Source organism: Zalophus californianus, chromosome 11 (genome assembly GCF_009762305.2).
Source record: "Zalophus californianus isolate mZalCal1 chromosome 11, mZalCal1.pri.v2, whole genome shotgun sequence".
NCBI lineage: Eukaryota > Metazoa > Chordata > Mammalia > Carnivora > Otariidae > Zalophus > Zalophus californianus.
In genome coordinates this window covers 4507277-4529938 of record NC_045605.1, presented here as the reverse complement: position 1 = coordinate 4529938, position 22662 = coordinate 4507277, and the positions used below count along the sequence as shown (strand labels likewise).

The window sequence follows — 22662 nt, the reverse complement described above, 5'->3', positions numbered from 1 at the left end:
TTCTCTCAGGGATCATTATCTAAATTTCCATAAAATACCAGACCAGTACTCCTCAAAACCATCAAGGACATCAAAAAGAAGAAAAGCATCAGAAACTATCACACTCCAGAGGAGCCTAAGGAGACATGATGACTAATTGTAACATTGTATTCTGGATGGGATTCTGGGGCAGAAAAAGGACATTAGGTAAAAACTAAGGAAGTCTGAATAAAATATGAACTCTAATTAATAATAATGTATCAATATTGATTCACCAGTTGCAACAAATGTATCATACTCAGGTGAGATATTAACAAGAGAGTAAATAGATGCAGGGTATACAGAACCCTTCTGTATCATCTTCCTAACTTTTTTGTAAATCTAAAACTATTCAAAATTAACTTATTTTTAAAAAGCAAAAAAAAAATTACTTAAGGGGACTCACAAAATAAGATGTAAAATAGCACAACATATACATGAAATGTGGAGTCAGGTAGTAAAAATGAAGTTCTTTCAGAATGTGTTCAAACTTAACTGACCATCAACTTAATATAGACTTCTGTATACTTAGGATGTTATATATGACCTCATGGTAACCACAAAGCAAAAACCTATAGTAGACACAAAAAGTAGCGAAGTGTAATACTAAAGAAGCCATCACTCCCAAGGAAAGACAACAAGAAAAGGAACAATAACAACCAGAAAACAAGTAACAAAAAGCCAATAACTGTACATTTATTAATCATTACTTTAAATGTGAATGGTCTAAATGCTCTAATCAAAACACATAGGGTGATAGGATGGATGAAAATACAAGACCAACCAAATGCTGCCTACAACAGACTCACTTCAGACTTAAAGACTTACAGACTTAAAGTGAAGGGATGGTCAAAGAATTTCATGCAAATGGAAGCAGATAAAAGCCTGGGAAGCAAAACTTCTATCAGACAAAATTGATTTTAAACAAAGATTGACAAGAGACAAAGGAAGGTACCACATAGTGATAATGGGATCAACCCATAAGGAGATAAAATAATTATAAATATGCACCCAATGTTGGAGCACCTAAATACATAAAGCAAATATTAACAGACATAAACAGAGAAATTGACCATAATGCAATAATACTAGGAAATTTTAATACCCCACTTACATCAGTGGATATATCAATCATCCAGAGAGAAAATCACTGAGGAAACAGTGTCTTTGAGTGACACATTAGACCAGATGGATTTAACATACATCCAGAACATTCTGTCCAAAACCAACAATATACATTCTTTTCAAGTGCACATGGACCATTCCTCAGGATAGATCACATGTTAGGCAACAGAACAACTCTCAATAAACTAGAAATCAGTTATAAGAAAAAACTGGAAAAAAGGCCTACATATGAAGGGTAAACAACACATTATTAAGCAACCAATGTGTCAGCAAAAAATCAAAGAGAAAATTCAAAAACAAAAAAATACAAGGAGACAAAAGAAAATACAATGGTCCAAAATCTTTGGGATGAAGTTCAAGCAGTTCTAACAGGGAAATTAATAGTGATACAGGTCTACCTCGAAAAACCAAGAAAAATCTCAAATAACCTAAGCTTACACCTAAAGACACAAAGAATAAACAGAGCCCAAAGTCAGTAGAAGAAAGTAAATAAAAGACCAGAGTAGAAATAAGAGAAATACAGACTAAAAAAAAAAAAAAATAGAAAAGATCAATGAAAACAAGAGTTGGTTCTTTGAGAAGGCAACATTATCAAAATTGATAAAGCTTCAGCTAAACTCCTCAAGAAAAAAAGGGAGAGGAACCAAATAAATCTAAAATGCAGAAAAGAACCTGTATCACAGAAATACAAAGAATTATAAGAGAGTACTGTGAAAAGGGACAATTTCAAAGAAATGGATACATTTCTAGGAACATGCAATCTTCTAAATGGAGTCAGGAAGAAATAGAAAATTTGAATAGATCAGTTACTAGTAACAAAACTGAATTGGTAATTAAAAAAACTACCAAAAAACCAAAGTCCAGGACCAGATGTATTCTCAGGTGAATTCTATCCAATACCTAAGAAGAATTAATATCAATCCTCTTCAGCTAGTCCAAAAAATGTAAGACAAAATCTTCCAAACACATTCTATGAGGCGAGCAAAACCAAAAAAGGACACCACACACACACACACACAAAAAGGATAATTATAGGCCAGTATCGCTGATGTAGAAAGATGCAAAAAGCCTCAACAATATACAAGCAAACTGCATTCAAAAATACATTAAAAGGATCATTCACCACAATCAAATAAGATTTATTCTGGGGTGCAAGGATGATTTAGTATCTGCAAATCTCAATCAATACACTATGGTAATAAAATGAATAAAAATCATATGCTCATCTTACTAGCTGCAGAAAAATCACTTGACAAAATGCAACATCCTTTCATGACAAAAACTCTCAAAAAAGTGGATTTTTAGAGGGAACATACCTAATAAAGGCCATGTGTAACAAACGCACAGGTAGCATTTACTCAATGGTGAAAACCTCAGAGCCTTTCCTCTTAGACTAGGACTAAGACAAAGATGTCCATTCTGACCACATTTATTCAACATTTTACTGGAAGGCCTAGTCACAGCAATTAGACAAGAAAAAGAAAAAGCATCCACATTGGTAAGGAACGGGTAAAACTGTCAGTATTTGCAGATGGCATGATATATAGAAAATATGGAAAACCCTAAAGACACCACTAAAAAAGTATTAGAGGTAATAAATAAATAATGTTGTAAGGTACAAAATTGAGAAATCAGTTGCATTTTTATACACTAATAATGAAGTTGCAGAAAGAGAAATTAAGAAAACAATTCCATTTACACTGGCACCAAAAGGAATAAGATATGGAGGAATAAACTGAATAAAGGAGTTTAAAGACCTGTACCTAACAATTATAAAAGATTGATTAAAGTAATTGCAGAGGACACAAAAGAATGGCAAGACATACAATGCTCATGGATTGGAAGAATAAATATTGTTGAAATGTCCATACTGTACAAAGCTATCTATAGACTCAGTTGATGTCTATAGAAACACCAACAGCATTTTCCAAATAATTAGGCAAATAACTCCAAAGTGTGTATGGAACCACAAAAGTCTCTGAATAGCCAAAGCAATTTTGAGAAAGAAGAACAAAGCTGGAGTTATCACAATCCCAGATTTCAAGATATACTATAAAGCTACACTAATCAAAACTATATGGTAGTGGCACAAAAACAGACACATAGATCAACAGAATAGAGAATCTAGAAATAAACCCACACTTACGTGGTCAATTAATGTATGACAAAAGAGATAAGAGTATATAATGGGGAAAAGACTGTGTCTTCAACAAACTGTATTGGGAAAAATGGACAGCTACACACCCAAAGAAGGAAACTGGACCACTTTCTTACACCAAGCACAAAAATAAAAGCAAAATGGAATAGAGACCTCAATATGAGACCTGAAACCATAAAACTCTTAGATGAAAACATAGGCAGTAATCTCTTTGACATCAGCCTTAGCAACATTTTTCTAGATCTGTCTGTTCAAGGCAAACAAAAGCAAAAATAAACTATTGGGACGACACCAAAATAAAAAGCTTTTGCACAGCGAAAGAAACCATCAAACAAAAAGGCAACCTGCTGAATGAGAGAAGGTATTTGCAAATGATATATCTGATAAGGGGTTAATATCCAAAGTATATACAGAACTTAATCAACCTAACACAAGAAAAATAGTCTTATTAAAAATTGGGTGGAGGACCTGATCTGACATTTTTTTAAAGAAAGATACAGATGGCCAACAGGTAGGAGAAGATGCTCAACATCACTAATCACTGATCACCAGAAAATGCAAATCAGAATGACAATGAGTTATCACCTTACACTTGTCCTAATAGCCAGTATCACAAAGAGAAGGAATAACAAGAATTGATGAGGATGTGGATATAAAAGAACCCTCGCGCACTGCTGGGAATGCAGCCGCTGTGGAAAACAGTACAGAGGGTCCTCAAAACATTAAAATTAGAAATACTGTATGATCCAGTAATTCTACTATTGGGTTTACCCAAAGAAACCCCCTAGATTTTTGCAGCATTATTTACAATAGTTAAGTTATGGAAGCACCCTAAGTATCCATAGATGAGTGGTAAAAAATATGTGGTATATATAAACATTCCACTATTACTCAGCAGTAAAAAAGAATGAGATCTTGCCATTTGCAACAACATGAGTGGACCTAGAGGGTATTATCCTAAGTGAAGTCAGTCAGTCAGAAAGACAAATACCCTATGATTGCACTTATATGTGGAATCTAAAAAATGAATAAAGATGAAAAGCAGAAACAGACCCATAATACAGAAAACCATCTAGTGGTTGCTATAGAGGAGGGGGTTGGCAAAAAAGGGTAGGGGGAGCACCCGGGTGGCTTAGTCGGTTAAGCAGCTGCTTTTGGCTCAGGTCATGGTCTCAGGGTCCTGCATCAGGCTCCCTGCTCAGCGGGGAGCCTGCTTCTCCTTCTCCCTCTGCCCCTCCCCCCGCTTGTACTTTCTCTCTCTCTCTCAAATAAAATCTTTTTAAAACATGGGGAGAGAGGGGAGTGGGAGGTACAGACCTCCACTTACGGAATAAGTCACAGGAATACAAGGCAGAGCATAGGGATTGTAGTCAAGGATATTGTGATAGCACTGCATGGTGACAGAGGGTAGCCACACTCGTGGTGGGCACAGCCTAACTTGTAGAGTTGTCCAAACACTGTGTTGTACACCTGCAACTGTTACATTGTGTTATCTGTACTTCAGTAAAAAAAAGAGAAAAAGATACATTGAGATATACTGTCATTAATTTTTATAACACCAGAGACAGAAAGATGATGATGAGACAGACTTATGGACATACAAGGAGAAAAATCATATCCACTGGAGTAGAAAACAGAATGACATCTGAATTTCTAGCAGCAAATTTTGAGGGGAAAATCATTTCCAAATAAGAATTTAATGCCTAATGAAACCAATCAGGCTGAGAGTGAACTAACGACATTTCAGACACCCAAAATCTTTAAAAGGTCACTTTGCAGACACTCCTTCTAGCCCTGAGGCTCTGAGAGATGCTGCACATACTACTCTATGTTGCCTTGGTCTTACAGCATCTTTTGGTAGCACAGTGATCAGCGGACAAGCTAGTGAGCACTTGGTAGACAGCGCTCTGGATTGTCACTGTATCAGAGCTCTGCATATTGCACAGGCCTTTTTGGTCGCTGAAACAAAGATTTTCCAATCTCACATGATGACTTCACACAGGCAGGTCTTAGAGGACCGCATGCACTCATTGGTCGCTGTTTGAGGCTACGGCTGTGTTAATTCCAGCAAGGTTAGCTGTGTCTATGGAGCTGTCTACAGTGTCAGCTCAGCTAAAACAAAATAAAAAATATGACCACTTTATGGAAAGACATCTTCAGCAAAAATAAAAATTCTTTCTCTCTCAGTCTATATGATCAGAAGTAGGCATGCACTGGGTCAGCACTCAGCTCTTAGACGGTGTTTAATAACTGTGGACTGGCCAACTGCTGAACTCACTGACCAAAGACTGCATGAAGGTGAAGAGAATTACATGATTGGTTATCTTTCCTAATTCTGCAGTGAGAGCAGTATGGGAAATGCACATAGCAAATGGCCATGAAGACCACCCTAATTCACAATGAAATCAATGTATAGAATTGGAGAAAAGTATAAAGAAGTGCATAGAAGAATAAAAGACTAAATTCTGACCTTAGCCTATGGAGGACCAAGCTGTACTTTATATAAGCCAATTTAAGTAGGATCTGCAGAAGATAATAAATCCCAGAATAAGTTGCCTGAAATGTCATGTTGTAATTTCACTATCTTTTTAAAACTCTGGGTCTTGTGTTAAAAACATAAATTACATTTAGGTCACTTGTACCTCGGTGTGAGTAAGTTTCAGGTCCATTTACAGGACAGATACAGGATAGAGCACAGAGCTTGGTGCAAATGGGCAGAAATGGGCATGCAGACAAGGACTGAATGAGTCAGAGATGGGCAGCGAGGGTGCAGGTCCATGGACCTCCAAAGTATCAAGCTCCCCTCACATGCTGGGGGGCCATCCAGTGATCTAAAGCCACAATGAATTCTTATCATGAAAATCAACTGGTAAGAAAAACTTTGTTGAGAGGAGGAATAGTTACAGGCAGGTGAGGTAGGATTTGTCTGGCTTCCAAATACTTATTAAACATGTTGCCAAAACCCCCAGGTTGTATATCAACCAGCTGGGGATTAATTTAGATTTGTGTGGAATCTAAGCTTCCCTGTCCGTCCTGAGTTGCTGAAGAAAGGAATTGTTAGGCAGAGCTTTGGAGCCAGCCCAGGGACTCGGACTTAATAAAGCATTTCAGAGGGGATCAGAGGTTCTGGGGTGATCAGGGTATAAATTCCTAATCTCTGTATACACATTTGATCATTTGTTCAGCCCCACAACTCATCACCACCAGGCATGCTGTGTGAAATATTTCCCCTGACCTCCCGCACAGCCCCACCCGTCACTCATTCAGATTGGCCTATTGGAAATCGTCTGAATATTGCACAAAGGCTGCTAAACCCTGGATAGCACAGGAGCTTGAATCAATTTACCCTTCTGTGCTCTCATTTATATTATTGAAATTTAAAACTGCATTTAGTTTATTAATGCCAAAATGGTTATCTGGAAAAGAATAAAGCCCCATAGAAGCTGCTGTCTTTGTCATTTTAGCACAGTGAATAGGAGATGTATTTAAAATGTCAGGAGATCAAGTCATTGTGAAGAGTTTCCTACCAAAGTGCAGTGAATTATTTAAAAGTCCCGGCATCGCAAGCAGCTAGTGCACCTTCTTGCCAGTCAGGTACAATTACTTCCGTAGATGTCAACTCAGTGCTCATTCTTACTGTCAGAACATCTCAAGTACAGCAAAATATAAAGACCTTGGTGTGTCAAAGCGTGAAGAAAATCGAGGGCTTAACATAGGGAGAGAAGAATGCAGCTCATGTGGAGTCCTACCTATTTCCTGGACCTTTAAGGAACCTTGTTTGAAAGGTTGGGGTTATGCTTTATTTTATAATTGGTAAGCGTGAACTTTCTTGCTCTGGTTCTTGACTTTTGTACTAAGATCCACAGTCCTCATTTCTCCATGGACCCTGTAGAATTTACTCCTTTGGATTTTATCATATGTTTTCCCGTATGCTGTCTTGCATTGCTGCTAATTTGTTCCTGTAAGTATTTCTTGCCCTTTTAGTTCTATATTAACTTGTTCTGCACATCCCCACGCCCTCTCCTCCATTCAGAGGACTATTAGGGCATGTCACCAGCACCCGATACGTTTGTTGATTGACATCATTGATACCCAGATATCACACTGATGACTGTTGTATTTGAGCTAAGCTAAATTATTGTGGAATTCAATGCTAAATTTAACTATTGTTTAGGGAAATTTACATTTTACTTCTGAAGTAACTGATTATATGTTACATGTAAAGAAAATTGACATCTGTAAAAACAGAAATCAAAGTGTGCCAATGACTTTCATTCTGTCAATGCCTTACTTACATCTCAGTTTTGTGAAAGAAGGAGATCTTAGTGTAGTCTTACTATTTATTGTAGGGCTGAGCTTGACTAGCAGTTAACAAATCTGGATTCTAGTTCCAATGCCATCGCTGTCCGGCTGCGCCTATGAGCAAATCACTCCAACTTATTCTGGACTTACTTTTACCTTTCATAAATTTGTCAGAGAAGAGCATGTTTAGATTTTTAGATAGGGTTGTATGGATGAAATAAGGTATCTGAAAGAATTCTGAAATATCAGAATGAGCCTCATTTCTTTATACCCCAAGTTAGTGTAGTCATTGTATAATTCTTTTAAAGAAATGGTCAATTAAAACTTTAAACAAAAATCCTTTATAAAGCAGAATGGTAGAACTCCCATTTGTAAAAGTAAAGAGAGATTGCTCCTACTGTGAGAGTTCTTAGTGCTACCAACTGTTATTTTCAGATATTTGTATCCATTACGAGTCAAAGAATGACTTTCCCCCTTCCTGGTGTAAAGGTGCTAGTGACCTCGCACTTGCACATATCCTCTGTGCTCCTCGCACCCCCGCCTTTCCGACTCCGCCTTCTGTCAATGGGTCCTCCTCCCTGACCCACCTCGTAACACGCACAACTTGCGTCTGCTGTTAACATCCGCCTGTCTTAGGAGCAGGAGTTGTTTTTAGGGAAAAGGGGATGATGGGTTTGGCTCCAAACAGAAGTCTAAACATTAAGTTTAGTATTTCAAAACTTCATCTGGCCCTACTCTCTCAGCCTTCACTCTCACTCTCTTCCCCCATCCCGTAAGGCTACCAAGCGGTTGCACATGTGCTGATACTGAGCCTAAGTTTCTGTATTACCTCTGGGCTTTTGCTTGTTTGCTTTTCAGTCTTTATTTTATGCTTCTTTAATTCCCTGTTTCTGTCTCTCTTGATAAAACATGGTGTTCTGTTCAACATTATATTCACAAGAGTGCTTAGGAGATTGTTCTTGGGCAATGAGAAGCAGTCCATAAGAGCTGTTGAATTAAAGTGAATTGCTGGGCCACGTTTTGAGGTCTGGGTATCAAATTTAACATGTCAGGGACCTGGACAGAGAGTAAGTCTCTAGTGTTAGTGTGCTAGAAAAGAGTCTCTAAGTGTGACTAAAAGGGAAGAGTCATGCTGTCTGACCAATAAATGCTGGAGCTCACAATACACGAACTGCTAGAAATCAGTCACCCATGGCAGACATTCCAAGTCATGAATGTTATTCTTCAATGCTCAGGAATTGTTTGATGTCTTTGACACACAGGATACGCATTTAAAGCCTATGGAGAGTCTATAGAACATAGGAGGCGTGCTTCAGAATTTAGGTAGGTTTTAAAAACAGAAAGGGTAAATACATGTTTGAATAAAAATTTCATTATACAGTCTCCATCTTTTGTTTAGAAAAAAAATCAAACTTGAAAAAAACATTTCAAGTGGGACAAGGCACAGCTGCTATTATTATTATTATTATTATTATTATTATTATTACATGAAGGTATCTTTCTCAAGAAACATTTCCTAGCATTTGGAGCCCTGTGAAGGCCACATCTGTACGAAGAAATAAGGGTGTTAACTTGAACTTTGTCATTGATAGGCTTCCCAAGCCTTTAAATTTTCTGTCCATTCATTCTCATCTGCCCTGCCTATTTGATTCACATTGTATTTTCTCCTTAGATTATTAAAACGGGAAGAAAGTTTCACATTTATTCCTCGGTCCCGTGAAGAACTTCCAGATAACTTTCCAAAGGAAATCCCTGGGATCTGCTATTTCCTGGAGGTAAGGACTGGTCCTAAGCAGCCAAAGCCTTCTCTTTCTTCCTCGAGGATAAAAAAAGTTTCCTACAACATTGGCACCATGTTCCTCCGGGAGACAAGCCTCTGAGACCTACCGCAGATCAAAGACTCCTCCAAAAAGCACAAGCCCAGAACATTGGGTCATGACAGGAGAGTGGAATGAGATGGTTTCTCCTTCACTACTTGGCTGAGAACAAGCAGCGGAATTTCTGTGTTATGTTAGGCAATAATCCTAGAAAAAGGTGGATGATGACTGTCAATTAAAAAAAAACGGAGGGGGGGTAATGAGATGTGTCCATCCATGTGAGTGTTTTTTGGTCATATATATATATACACATATATATTTTAAGTACGGGCCCCCTTCACAACTAATAAATAGATTCCATGTTTTCTTGTTTGTCACACATACAGCTATCTTTCCCCACTTATCTGTATCACTTTTGAGAGCCATTTTTGATGACATATTCCTACATTTAGTGAGTTGGTATGTGAGGACTCTTTTCTAATTTTGTTTTTCTGAACAGACATTTCATACATACATCATGGCAGTGTGGTCAACTTCCCAGCAGGAAGAACTGTAACTCAGCAAAATATTTTAGGGATATTACCTATTTTTATACATCTCTCTTCTAGATAATTACATTTCACACAACATTACTCGATTTTCAGAATCTGCTACTGTGTAGTTGGTATATTTAATGTAACTGTAACCTATTAATCAAATATACTTTCACTTATTTAGACAGATTAGTGCTTGGACTGAGAATACATATAACCAAGGACTTCAGATGCTGAGAAAGCATTGTATGTCTGCTTAGTAAATATATCTTTTAGATTTAATTAATGTAGCATGGAATCCAGAGGAAATAGAATTTCCCAGTAAGAGATTTATCTGTAACTAGGATTACAGAAAAGTCTTGTTGCCATCTTCTAACAAACGTCAGTTAAAATGAAATGCTTTGCTGCATTGGACCCTTTTCAACTTAGCACTTATAAAATAGGTAGTTTGTACAATGTACTCAACTATATTCTAAAAATTTCCATGACTTGTTACCCCTCCCCCCACCTCTGCCCACTCTGCCCACTCTGCCCCCCGGATGCTTCCTAAGGGCTACCTGACACTGGGAGCAAATTCCTAGATGTTGGCGTTAGTGAGAAAGAGGTTGTGGGACATTTTGCCGAGAATGTTGTTTCTTGAGAAATAAGGGGGAAAAAAACCTGTGTTTTATGGCTTTGAGGTTTAAAAAAAAAAAAAGAAAGGAATTTTTCTTCTGCAGTTTGATTGATGTGGCTCTTAAATTCAGTGAATCACCTTCATGAACACTGAAGTAGGTCTAACCTCCAGGCCCAGTCATTGCCATAGTGACAGATAGGCTTCTATTGCATGTGGTGCTAAAATGAAGACCAAGACCTGTTCCCACTAATTAGCACTGCGTGAAAATATCATCACACACTCACCCTGAAATTAGGAGCACAGTACATCCAGAGTTTTCCTATTTTGGATCTAATCTAAAACCCAAGTTTCTACTGAGGTTAATGAACTGGAAATATTTGTTTCCGTGAAACCTTGGAGTGGCCGTTTTTCTCCAGACGGTATACTCATTGAGAGCTTATGTCTACTGAATGTAATAGAGTGATTTCTCTGGTCAGGCATTTTGGCTGCGTTATGATTTATTTATGCCGTAACTCAGCTACGGAGCGTATTAACTGGTGTCCAGTGTAGTCTGTGAGGCTTGTTAGTGTTTTTAAGTTCTCTAAGTGTGTAGCTAGAAAACATTTATCGATATGCAAAGTATTTGTTATAATGGTGATCACTTCTGCAACTGTTGAACTCTGTGTCACCCCAAGGCTTATGAGGACACTAGTGCAACACGTAGTTTGGAGACAGGATCTAGACCATGAGCTTTCTGAAGCCTTGCCTATCCCTCTCCTCCCTCGGTCTAGGTCTCTGTTTTTAACAACGTGGGGGGCCAGAAGGCCAGTGTGTTTATTTGAGGGGAGTTTTATAGACCGGGGACAGGGTGCTCTCATGGGGGTAATTATAAAGGAATTTCTTCAGAGCCCTGGGAAATTAACGCACTTCCTTCACGGGGAACGAGGCGGAGGTTTACAGTTGCTGTGGACGGAACAGGCTGGGAGCACCTCGGTCCTCACACTGAAAACACAACACTTTAGCCAGGTGCTCTGTACAGCACAGGGACATGGGGAGAGAACCCAGCTTCACCGAAATAATTTATGCTTATTTTGCATAGGAACTTAGAGATTATGATAAACTAAATAAATGTTTTGGTGGTAAGCGATGTGTTTCATAACCATAAGGCGGCAAGGGACTTAGAGTAATCATCCAATCTATTTCTCTGCTTTTTGTGAAGATTTGTCTAAGTAACTATTCTAGATATATCATCATTCTCTCTATACTTTAAGAATATCTGTAGGAAGCATATTTTAAAAACATCATTGAAAATCCGCTTCATTACCCAGTAATTGGTAATAGGGCCCAAGACACTAATTGTATATACATTCAATTTGTCCAAAGAATAACAAACTCTTTTAGTTTACATGGTTCTACTTAGAGAAGAAGTAGCCATTTGCATTGTCACAAATATTACAATGAAAAATATACCAGAGATCTATCATATATCACAGGATATAAACCACACTTTTCAAACAATGTAATCTAAATGTATCCTTGAAGCTACAGTCTGAGGCAATAGTCTAATCTGTTACCATATTGCCAACCTCCTGCAGCTGATTCTTAGTTACACTGTTGCTGTGTCTTTGCAAGTTGCTGCTAAGGTGGCTGTTCATCCTCACCCCGCACTCACAGAAGTTAGAAGCTGTGAAAAACTATTATATTTGTATTTGTCCTACGTAATACAGTCTACATATCCTCCATTTAGGAACTGTGACTGCAACACTGGGTCATAGTATTTCATTTGACTAATATCTGTACAGTATTCTTACCTAAAAATTATTGCAAACATCATGCCTTGTAGTGTGGCACATTAGAAAGAATGTAAATGGATGTCCTATTAGAAATCACAGTGATATTAGATTAGGGAAATGGCTTTAACCCACTCTAAAAGGGAAACATTAAAATATAATTTGGTACTTACAGCTCCTCTGGTTTAGTGTTTTTTTTTTTTAAGGCAACTATTTTGAAGTCACTTTATGACTAGGCATCAGTACCAGAGATTCACATTGGCATCAGTATTATTTTGATAGAAACAAAGTCATTTGCAAATAAGTCAGTTATCCAACAAAGTCACATATGTACCCCCAAACAGTGCACAGTATGTGCTTTGGGAATCTTAATAAATAGGTACCATTTACCATAATAAGAAAAGAAGACTCCTCAATGCCTGCAGAACACGAATTGTTGCGTCTCTCCACTATATAGCATGGTATATAGCGAGGGAAAGAAGATAACGCTTCTATGTAATAGGTGACCAAACTGTCTAAAACCTGCCTTGATATTCATTTCTTCTACTTTAAATTATTTTGGATTTCCCTTTTAATATATGACTCTGTGGAGTCCAGTGAGCCGTGACCTATTAGGACTCTGAGGCAGGCACCTCTGCCTGAGACTTAAGAGTGGGACCATGGATTCAGCACTTCAAATGTGAACTCTCACAGTCTCACGCTTGGTTCTCCTGTCCAGGGATAGCTCTGGTTGTCTGATACTGTTATCAGAGACATAGTGTTCTGTTGTTAAAGTGCAAAGCGTGCCTCTCTGGGAAACACAGAGCAAAGCAAGGCAACAACTTAGACAAAATCTTTCACAAGTGCAGCCAGGCTTTTAATTTTGTAAAATGCTCCAAAGATTTCCAGCAATAAAGCAAAATTAAATTGACATATACAAAAGGCAAAGCCTCGGAGTTTGGAAAACCACCAAACTCTGTGTTTTGTACAGAAATATTGCTGCCAATTGATATCACATATTTGAGGTTGTGAGATATCAAGGAAGTCAAAATCACGATTGTAATTAAATGTATTCACTGAAGGCTCCTTGGGATCCGGGCTTGCCGAGGGAAGGTGTTATGGATCATTAGGGCAGAGAATAAAACTTGTACACGTAGGTTTCTGTCTTCTCAAGCATTTCGAGCACTACTGAGCCCATGCCTACTCCGTGCTGGCAGTGGAAACCTTCTCACTTCCTCAAACCCAGCCCCAACAAACACTAGCCTCTCTGCATCTCTGACCCCAACGTGGCCACGGCAAGAGTTGCTGACCTCAGGCAGACAGGAAGACCCACGTAACGATGCACTTCTGAAGTGGATGAACCATTCCCAGTTGTGCTGGGGCATTGCTAACATCTGAAGCTTTTCTCTGTGCTTTTTCTTCCAAAAACCACTCTGACTCCAAGCACTTAGTGTAACTACCGAAAATTCATTCGAAGTGAATTATATATGGCCCTGAATAGGCTTTAGGGGACACCAGAGGCCTTTTAGCCAACAATGCCTAGAAACTCAAGTCCAAGAACCAAGAACCAATCAATAGCAACCTAGGTATTATTATTAGGTTACAGATCCTCAACTATAAAAATTATGTTATTTCAGGGGCTTCTATAAGCCTATGTTACCAGATACAGCTGGAAAAACATGGTGCATGAGAGACTGAGTAGTGAGAATTTAACATATGCCAGTCTGAGTGACGATTCCTTATGGGCAGCTGTCAATATGCATATGCTTCCTTCACAGCAGCTAATTTCATATCTACATAAAGTGTTAACACACATGACTGAACAAACCTTACTGTTACAGGGATAAATTGGCCCGAGCAGTGGACTCAGTTTGAGGGTCCTCGAGGTGGTGAATGAAGAACAGACACTGCCATTATATACAGATGAACATAAATCTTGTCAGAATACACTGAGATAGTGTGCAAAATTCCTTCCTCACACTTGAAACCTAAGTATTACTGTCCTGCCACCTTTGTTTCCTTCCTTTGTTCCTTTTCCCTTTCATTAAAAAAAAAAAGTCAATGATACAGTCAATCTCATGTTGTAAAATAGTTTCAGTTTTCTAAAGTAATGAATCCTTTTTGTGGGTGGATGTAGGGATGTGTGCATGTAGATATTACATGTTTAAAAGGAGTGACATTTTGGAAGGGCCTGGAATGTTGAGAAGTTTGCATTTTTATTTCCAATATGTTGTGACCAGAACACAACTTCAGTCAAGTGCTTCATTGTATTCCCATCCTTATTAAGAAATTATCCTGTTCAATGGTTCAGCTCATCAGCATGACAGTATCTGGCTGCCCCTGTAAGAATTACCTAGGAAGCCTTCAGAAATACAAATTACTGAGCTTTACACCTGCAAAGATTTGGATTCAGTAGGTGGCAGGTGTGGCCTAGGAGTCTGTATTTAGAAAATCACTCTAGGTAATGAGAATATAAAGCCAGATTTGGGCATCACTGAAGAGCATTCAAATAATCCCAATTACCAGGAATAAAAGCAAGTTGACTAAGAGAGTAGTGTATTATTTCATTTGTAGTTATTTTGAAAAGCGAAGTATTCTGAGCTTTGTAGCATTATTTCTTTCACAAGTTTTAATTTTAGCTTTGGTCTCAAATTTACAGTCTGCTTTTGGAGCAGGAGTCTTCAAACTTATTAGAAACAGAAGTCAACACTAATAAGCATGAGGAAAGAATATTGCTCATTATAGGGCTATTAGGCGCAGTAGACACAGTACCATTTTCTGAGTTACCACCAGAGCTGTGCAGTATCTCACAGTATTTACCAGTCCGCACCACCAGGCTATAAACTACAAACTTTTGGACAGAGAAGTGAATGTCAAAGTGACAGCTTGATTTCCGAATGCTTTGATTTTTATATTCTAAAGAAATCACCAACTTAATACTTAGTCTCACTCTGTACTTCTCACACTGAATTGTGCATTCATCTAAAAATGATTTCCTAGCAATACTTTATTACAACCTTTCAAGCAATAATTTAAGCCATGGTATGATGCCATATAAAACCTGCACTTCTGTGCACTTCATAGAACCTTTAGGGAAATAGAGACATGTTTTATACAGCAATAATATAGCTGGTGTGGACTTTCAAAAGATAGTCGTGATTCTCCTACAGCAAAATGAGCAAGTGATAACTTGGATAAAAATTATCTGAGCAAACGACATGGTTCATCTATCTCAGAAGCCGTTCATTTGCACACATGCTATGAAGTAATAGACTCCCATCATGTTATTTCTGTTGGATAATGTTAAAAATACCTATCATAATATGATTTCTATTCCTCTGAAGAGATCTGTGTATGTAATGTTGCCCAGACTTTCAGATCTTTGTAGAATATCATAGTGAGGAGTATTTAAGGACGGATAAATGAGTAAAGGTACAGCAAAGGTTGGATGAGTTGATTGAGAATGTAGGCTTTGCAAAAACATAGATGGATCTTGGGATAAGTTAATTCAATTCTTGCTTTGGTAAGGTCTTAGAAGATGAAAGATTAAAGATAAAAAGAGCTCATTACTACTGTTTTCTATGATGGCAAATATTTAGTAAGTAAAATAGTGTGGTTGGATGTCATCTGTAGTATAATGAATAAACATCTGAAAATGATTATGGAGCCATATTGAAAATAACTTGCCCTTCTCTATTTTGATGCAAGCACTAAAGCTTATATATTTCAAAATGAGTAATTCATATTTTTAACCCTAAAATGCAATTTTAATCAAATATAGAATAGTCAATAATAATCAGTCCTTTATAGTTAAATTACTCCTCCATCATTCGGCATAACATAGCTCAAGGCAGGTGGTAAACTTATGTTACAATGAGGAACTTCTAAACATCAGGTTGTTATTTAGCAAAGTCATATAAATTTAGGATCCATTCCTAAACCTCTAAATAAGATTACAGCTCCTATTATTGCCTCTCCTCTCTGGGTAAGCTCTCTTCTAATCATGAATCTGAATACAATTGGAGTGGTGGGTGGGTTTGCTGCTGGTTTACCTTTCTGTTAACCATTGCAAAACTTAAGGTAGCATCCTTCTTTTCACAATTTAGAAACCCCCCCCTGTAAAAATCCAACAGGATTGTTCATTCCCTGAGAAAGTTTTTGATAATTATCTTTTTGCATATCATTGGATGCTTAATTCTTCATAAACATGCTTCTCATTGTTAACAAATAATGGAAATACTTAATTTGAACCTATTATGGTGAATTTATCCTTTCATTTAATTCATCTAGCTGGTGATCAGATCATTCTAAATATTAGACTTATGTACTGTTGCTTATTATTTGAAAGCAGAAAAAAAGCAAGCGTAAGTAATATCTTGTTTCTGAGTCTTGATGCATAGTTTGAAAATAAAGGAATCAGTTCATATTCAGCCTTCTTCTGTGGCCTTTTCACTATTTGGAGATAAAGAGGGGATTCTACTAAATCTGTTTTTACTGTGGTCTACTAAATGTAATTAAATATAAGTAGGACCGTAATGCATTAATTGGGGGTACTATCAGAAATGTGCAGAATTGCTTCTTCACACCACCCCACTTTTTAAAGACAAGCCTCGTATTTTTCTGCCTGGCAGTTGTACATCAGACCCAGGACCCAGGGACAGATGGAGAGGGTGGGGATGGGCAAGAGCTTTAGAAGAGAGGGAGCAAAAAGATTTAATTGTTTTCTGCATGAAGGTACAGATACTCTTAAAGGAGAGGCAGTTTCCATAATAGACACATGTGGTTTAATGGAAACCAGATGACTTATTTGACTGCTGGTCATTCTTATTTTAACAAGAAAAGAGGAAAATAAAATCCTTCACAAGCCATTTTCAGTTTTCTTGGGAGGTAATGTCAGCCTCTCAGCAGCTGCACAGATCAGTGCAACTGGGATTAGAACCTCACAGAGCTATAGATAGAAACTCTCTGAAGGTGGCAGGTAGAACTAGTCTTGGTTACCATGATGAAGGTAAATGAAGATGTCAGAACATCTGGACTGAAGGAACAAATAGGTAGGCCAGATGCCAGCCCTGCCATATGTCACAGAATAGCCTGCTAAAATTAGCACCAAAGAACCAACTTCCAGCGTGCAAGTGATATTAAAACATTTTTTCCCCTTTTATAACACGCCTGGCTGAGCTAATGCCCAGTGAGAAGAATACAATTTAATTTTACACACGCTTTTGCTGTGTGTTCTGACATTACAGAAATGATCTCTTTCCCTAGTTGGGAAATTTAATCAGAAAGAATGAAAAATACACTGTGTTTTAAAATCAGTAAAAATCATTTTTGGAGCCATACTCTATTCCATATTCTTCTCCACATCGTCCTCAAGTGGGGCTTGGGCTGCTAGCAGAACAAGTGTTGGACTTTAGACAGAAGCCCTTCTGACCCTGAGTCCATCCAGCTCCTGCGGGGAGGCTGCAGAGTTGGAGCTGGGAGGAGTCACCTGAGCAGGGGAGGGCGTTCTGCGGGAGAGAAGAGCTATTCTCTGTCCTCCGAAATTAGAAGTGGCTAGGTAGCTCTAATCCACACTGAGAGATGTTTCACTTATATGTAACGGGTTAATTCAGGCAGAGATTGTTTAGGACAGAAAAATTTTTAAGGGAGTAAACAAATCTGAATCACTTTTCATCAGAATTATCAGCTAGAAAAAGAATTTAGGACAAAGATTTGCTGTCTTGAAAGAGTCAGCTTACGTCCCAGTCAGAATGCTAGACCCTTTTTGAAAGCTTTCTAAATGTATCAAGTTCTTCAGCACTGAGAAAGAAAGATAATTTTATTGGTGGAGTCCTTAAGGCTTTGTCCCCTGGAAATACCATATAATCATGATATGCATTTAAATCATTTTTTTCTCTATGTTTTCCATTTGTGGCAGAAAAAATACAGAGGATGTCACAAAAACAGACTTACAAATTGTGGCATTAAGCCATGGTTTACAAATTTGGCAACATTCTTTTACTTAAAATACTGTGCTGTTTTTAATGACATAAGGGAAAAGAAGAATCGTCAAGTAATACTGTATTAAGACTTGTGCACGTTAGGATGATTCATATCCATATTCCTATTGTTCTCAGAATAAAATCTAAGTCAAAGCTAATTTATATTCAAATCATTTGAACAATAAATATAAATATTCTGCATCACCTCTGACTAACAGGAATCTATACATGTCTGAACCCAATGAGACATCAAATCCTAGAACTGCTCTACTTTTACGGTCTCTACTTTATGCTCAATACTGCTAACTTTCAAGACCAGCAAGAGAAGATAGCTTTCTTTTGAGGGTGGGGGTGATCCGGATCAAATCTGGATCAATATATTTATGTATAACCACTTAAAACATTTTTTTTTTGCTTTTTTTCATTCAAATCTCCATGAAGTGGAACAAAATATTGGAGTGGCCAAGATAGTTTATCAACAACATGAAATTTTGGTATAAATTACCTTCCAAATTTTATTGGTATAAATTACCATGTTGAAATGAAAGCCAAAGCTTGGCTTGGAGTCTCAGATGAATTGTTTTTATGTTACTTGACTACAAAGAACTACCAGGAAAAAATTAACTCTTATGGTAGGTCTCATCCTAGCCAGGAGGATCTCGATAACCTAGATGACTGCATGACTTCCTATACTAATTCAGAGAGGTGTTTTTAAAAATTCTTTAATTTTTGCTCTTGTACAAAGACGATTAGTGGGTGACAGCCAAAATTATTATTCCTTTTTTAAATCTGCTTCAGCTGTGTCATCAGGCACTTGTCAAGTCCGTCCCTTTCGCCGTTATATCACGCAATGACCTGGGATAATGGGTCCCCATCGCTTTTACTTTCTTCGATCCTTAAAAACACCCTACTCCCTATCTAAAAGAATCCTCCTACTAACATGCGAATGGATACCTAACTATAGGAGGTACCCTATTTATTTTATGAGCATCTATTAAATACTTTTGACTGGATTCAGCTGGACTGCAGGAAAAAGGACAGCAATAGGGAAGATGAAGAGAGACAGGAAAATCCAGTTTTGCCTACATCAAAATCAGGTCTATAGTCCAGGCCCATTAACCCAGAAGAAAGCTGGAAAAAAAAAAAAAAAAGATGAACCGATTATAGATTTTTAAATACGGCGTTCATATTTAACAGAATGTCAAAGTTCATCATGTCAAAGCTTTGATAAACAAACTTTGAAAAAACATGCTCATCGGAATGAATCTATTTAAAAGTACAAGAACTCCTTGCCTTATAAGATGCCCCCCCGCCCCACCCCCATGCAGCATTTGTCTTCCGTTGGGAAAATGTGGAACTATGTCTTCAGTCAGTATTCGCCGTATGTCCTCACTAAATGCTAGTATAATCTTTACGATGATGAGAGACAGTGAAAGGGCCCAAATCTCAAGTGTGGCTATAACTTGAGCATCAGTAGAATTCGATACTGTTTCTGAGGAAGGGTCTTGGCAAGTGTAAGGGGCATGGCCTCTGTGTCCAGGTGTTGGGGGCAGGAGACTAATCAGGCCCTCAAAGGTGGCCAGCATCCTCAGCTTCTCCCTTTTCTCTTTTCATTCTTTCTTTCTCTCCTTCCCCTCCCCCACTTCCGTTCTCCTTCCTACCTTCCTTTCTTCTTTTCTTATGAAAGGTGTGAAAATACTGCTTCACTATTTGGCTTCTATTTTTCACTTGCACATTACTGAGCACAGTGTGGCTTCAGGAGATAAGAAAAAGAAGGTGCACTCCTAGAGATCATTTGGGGAAGGAAGTGACTGAGATAACTGAGGCGCTGGCTTCTCAGTTCACAAGACGGGAGATTAACATACATCTATGTTTGTTCTTTTACACCGAATTTGAACACTTTCTCAAGAAGTATCAGGGTCAAGTTTTTTGGACAATCTCCTATTTTTGCCCCCACAGAAATCTTCATTTAGAAAAATCCTCTTATTTTCAAATAGTAAATGTTTATTTGGGTACCACACTGCTCATCACTGAAATAGAAAAGAAGCTTCTTCCACTTGTAAGGACATTGGTTTTTAAAAATGACTTTCCAGTAGGGCCGATACACTCAATGCTACTTGATTTTACTGGGTCTTCTCTAGAGGTGACTACCATACCGTCCTGCCTGCATGTGCACCCCTGTAACTTAGTTTGGCGTAACATGGTGTTTGGGGTTCTTTTTTGAGGGTCTGAAAACATTTGCCATCAATTTTGCAAGTCTACTGTATTGAAAAAGCAATATACCATGTATCCCCTATTTTTAGCTGTCTTTGAGATCCTAGTGTATATTCAGATAGCTATTTATACCACAATTTCCACAGATTTCGCCAGAATTAACTAATTACCATGCTCTTGAATACAGACAGACACAGGTTGGATCATTTACAAGTCCCAATTCAAAGCCATTTTTTTTTTCAGGGAAAATTCAATCATTTCTAGCAAAGTATTTTATTCTTGAGGGAAAAGAAGTAAATTATCTTATTTAAAAGAGTAAAAATGAAGAAGACATTATGCTTTTCATTTTAGGTATGCTCAACACTAGAATCATTTGAGCAAGTATTGAATAAGATTTAAAGAACCTTTTATCCCTGAACTGAAAATATTTTCATTTTTTGTTAGTGTATTAATAATATAGTCAAACTCCTTATCAAGTAATCTCCATGATGTAAGCTTGTGTTAATTAACAGAAAATTATATAGAAATAATACAGCTTTTGTATTTTTCTGAAAAGATATGCTTCTGTAAGTCATATCTTTGAATTTTGGTTCTCACTTCTCATTTAGAGGTTTTTTTTTTTTTTTTTTTTTTTTTTTTTAGTACATCTCAAGGGTCTTCTAACTCTAACAGATCATGTAGTCAGTACAGGGAAAGGGTAGGACAACTTCAGAAAAATTAAAAACTTGAAAAGGGTAAATTTCAATGTCAATTGACATGTATTTATTTCACACTGACTTACTGTGAAATTGTGAAGAAAGAGGCAGCTACCATATAAATTGACACTTAGAAAAATACAAAGTACTTTCTTCCTGTGATTTCCAGTGTTAAGAAAGTCTGTGTCTTGAGATAATACAAAATATTAATACTTGTTTGCCTTTAATGCCTTTGCCATTTTTATTTCTTGAAGGAAATATGTTTAATAATCACTGTAAAAATAGTACAAATGTGGTTAAGGAAAACAGGAGAAATTAAGATCACATGTGAAACAGCAGTGACCCACAGTCCTATTTTCTCCATTTTGTTGTTCCTGCTGAATTGGCATCTAAGGCCCAGACTAGCAAAGTTTATAAGCTACTAAATCACTGTCTCCTTTAAGAATTTGGAGATAAGCAAAAATTATTCCAACTATGTGGACATTAATTCAGCCATCCTGGCAGGTTTTGACTACCATGAAAATCAGGTTAGGTTCAAATTTGAAAAATGGACCATGGAGAGAAAGACTTTCTTATTTTTCTTAGAGATGGATAAACAGCTTTTCCCTTATTAAAAAAAAAAAAAAATCTTCCTCGGAGTTTGGCCTTGGAAAAACTCTGACGTTTTCTAACATCTGCCTGTAACTCCATTATAACTTTGGTAATCAAGTCACAGAACTGTCTCATTATGCTTTTAAAATGTACCGATTAAGTGCATTCCAGAAATAACACATATCATTCTTCATTTCAAAATCAACCTACCTGAATTCTGACTCTGCGACTGTGAGTAGCCATTTTACAAAACCAAAGGGTCTCATTTCCCAAAACCATACTTTAGATAAAAAAAACAACAACAAAACACCAAAAAACAAACAAACAAAAAAAAACCTTGCCTGTTCATTTCGGTGTATAAGATAAATAGCCAGTGCATTTCCATCAAACATTCTGGTACTCTATAATCATCGATAGGCTTCCTAACTCGATAAAAACACATAGTTATAATGTGCTAGGCCTTCATTTGCTTCCTCTGCATGGGGTAGGTTTTATGTAATAAGATACCTGAATTATTTTAATCCTTTGGCCAATTCATTTGCTGTAATTTCATGGGTCTAAATTTTTGGTTTGGCTTGCAATGTAAATACTATTGTACATCTGCTATTTTGCTATCCGATTATTCCTTGTGAGTCATTTCTTTTAAAAATCTAGTTATCACAAACTTGAATTACACTGTCATTAATAATAGCAGGTAAATATACTAATATATCTGTAAGGCATGGTTAAATTGCATATATTTTGAAATGTCAAGCTATTTTTTTTTAAAGATGAATGCATCTCTTAAACCTGTACCATTCATTAAAAAGTTTCATTTGTTGTTTCATATTATATTTTAAAATATTTTCCTTTAGTAGTACAGGT

General features: G+C 37.3%; 1 protein-coding gene across 1 annotated transcript in view; it reads left to right on the top strand.

The window, feature by feature from the left end:
- GUCY1A2 (guanylate cyclase 1 soluble subunit alpha 2) overlaps positions 1 to 21834 on the top strand; it is a 340686-nt gene extending 318852 nt beyond the window's left edge. Inside the window, exon 8 of the mRNA XM_027578896.2 lies at positions 9276 to 21834. Coding sequence (XP_027434697.2) covers positions 9276 to 9483 — 208 coding nt within the window. The 3' untranslated portion in view covers positions 9484 to 21834. The remainder of the gene's footprint in view (positions 1 to 9275) is intronic.
- The last annotated feature ends 828 nt before the right edge of the window (positions 21835 to 22662 follow it).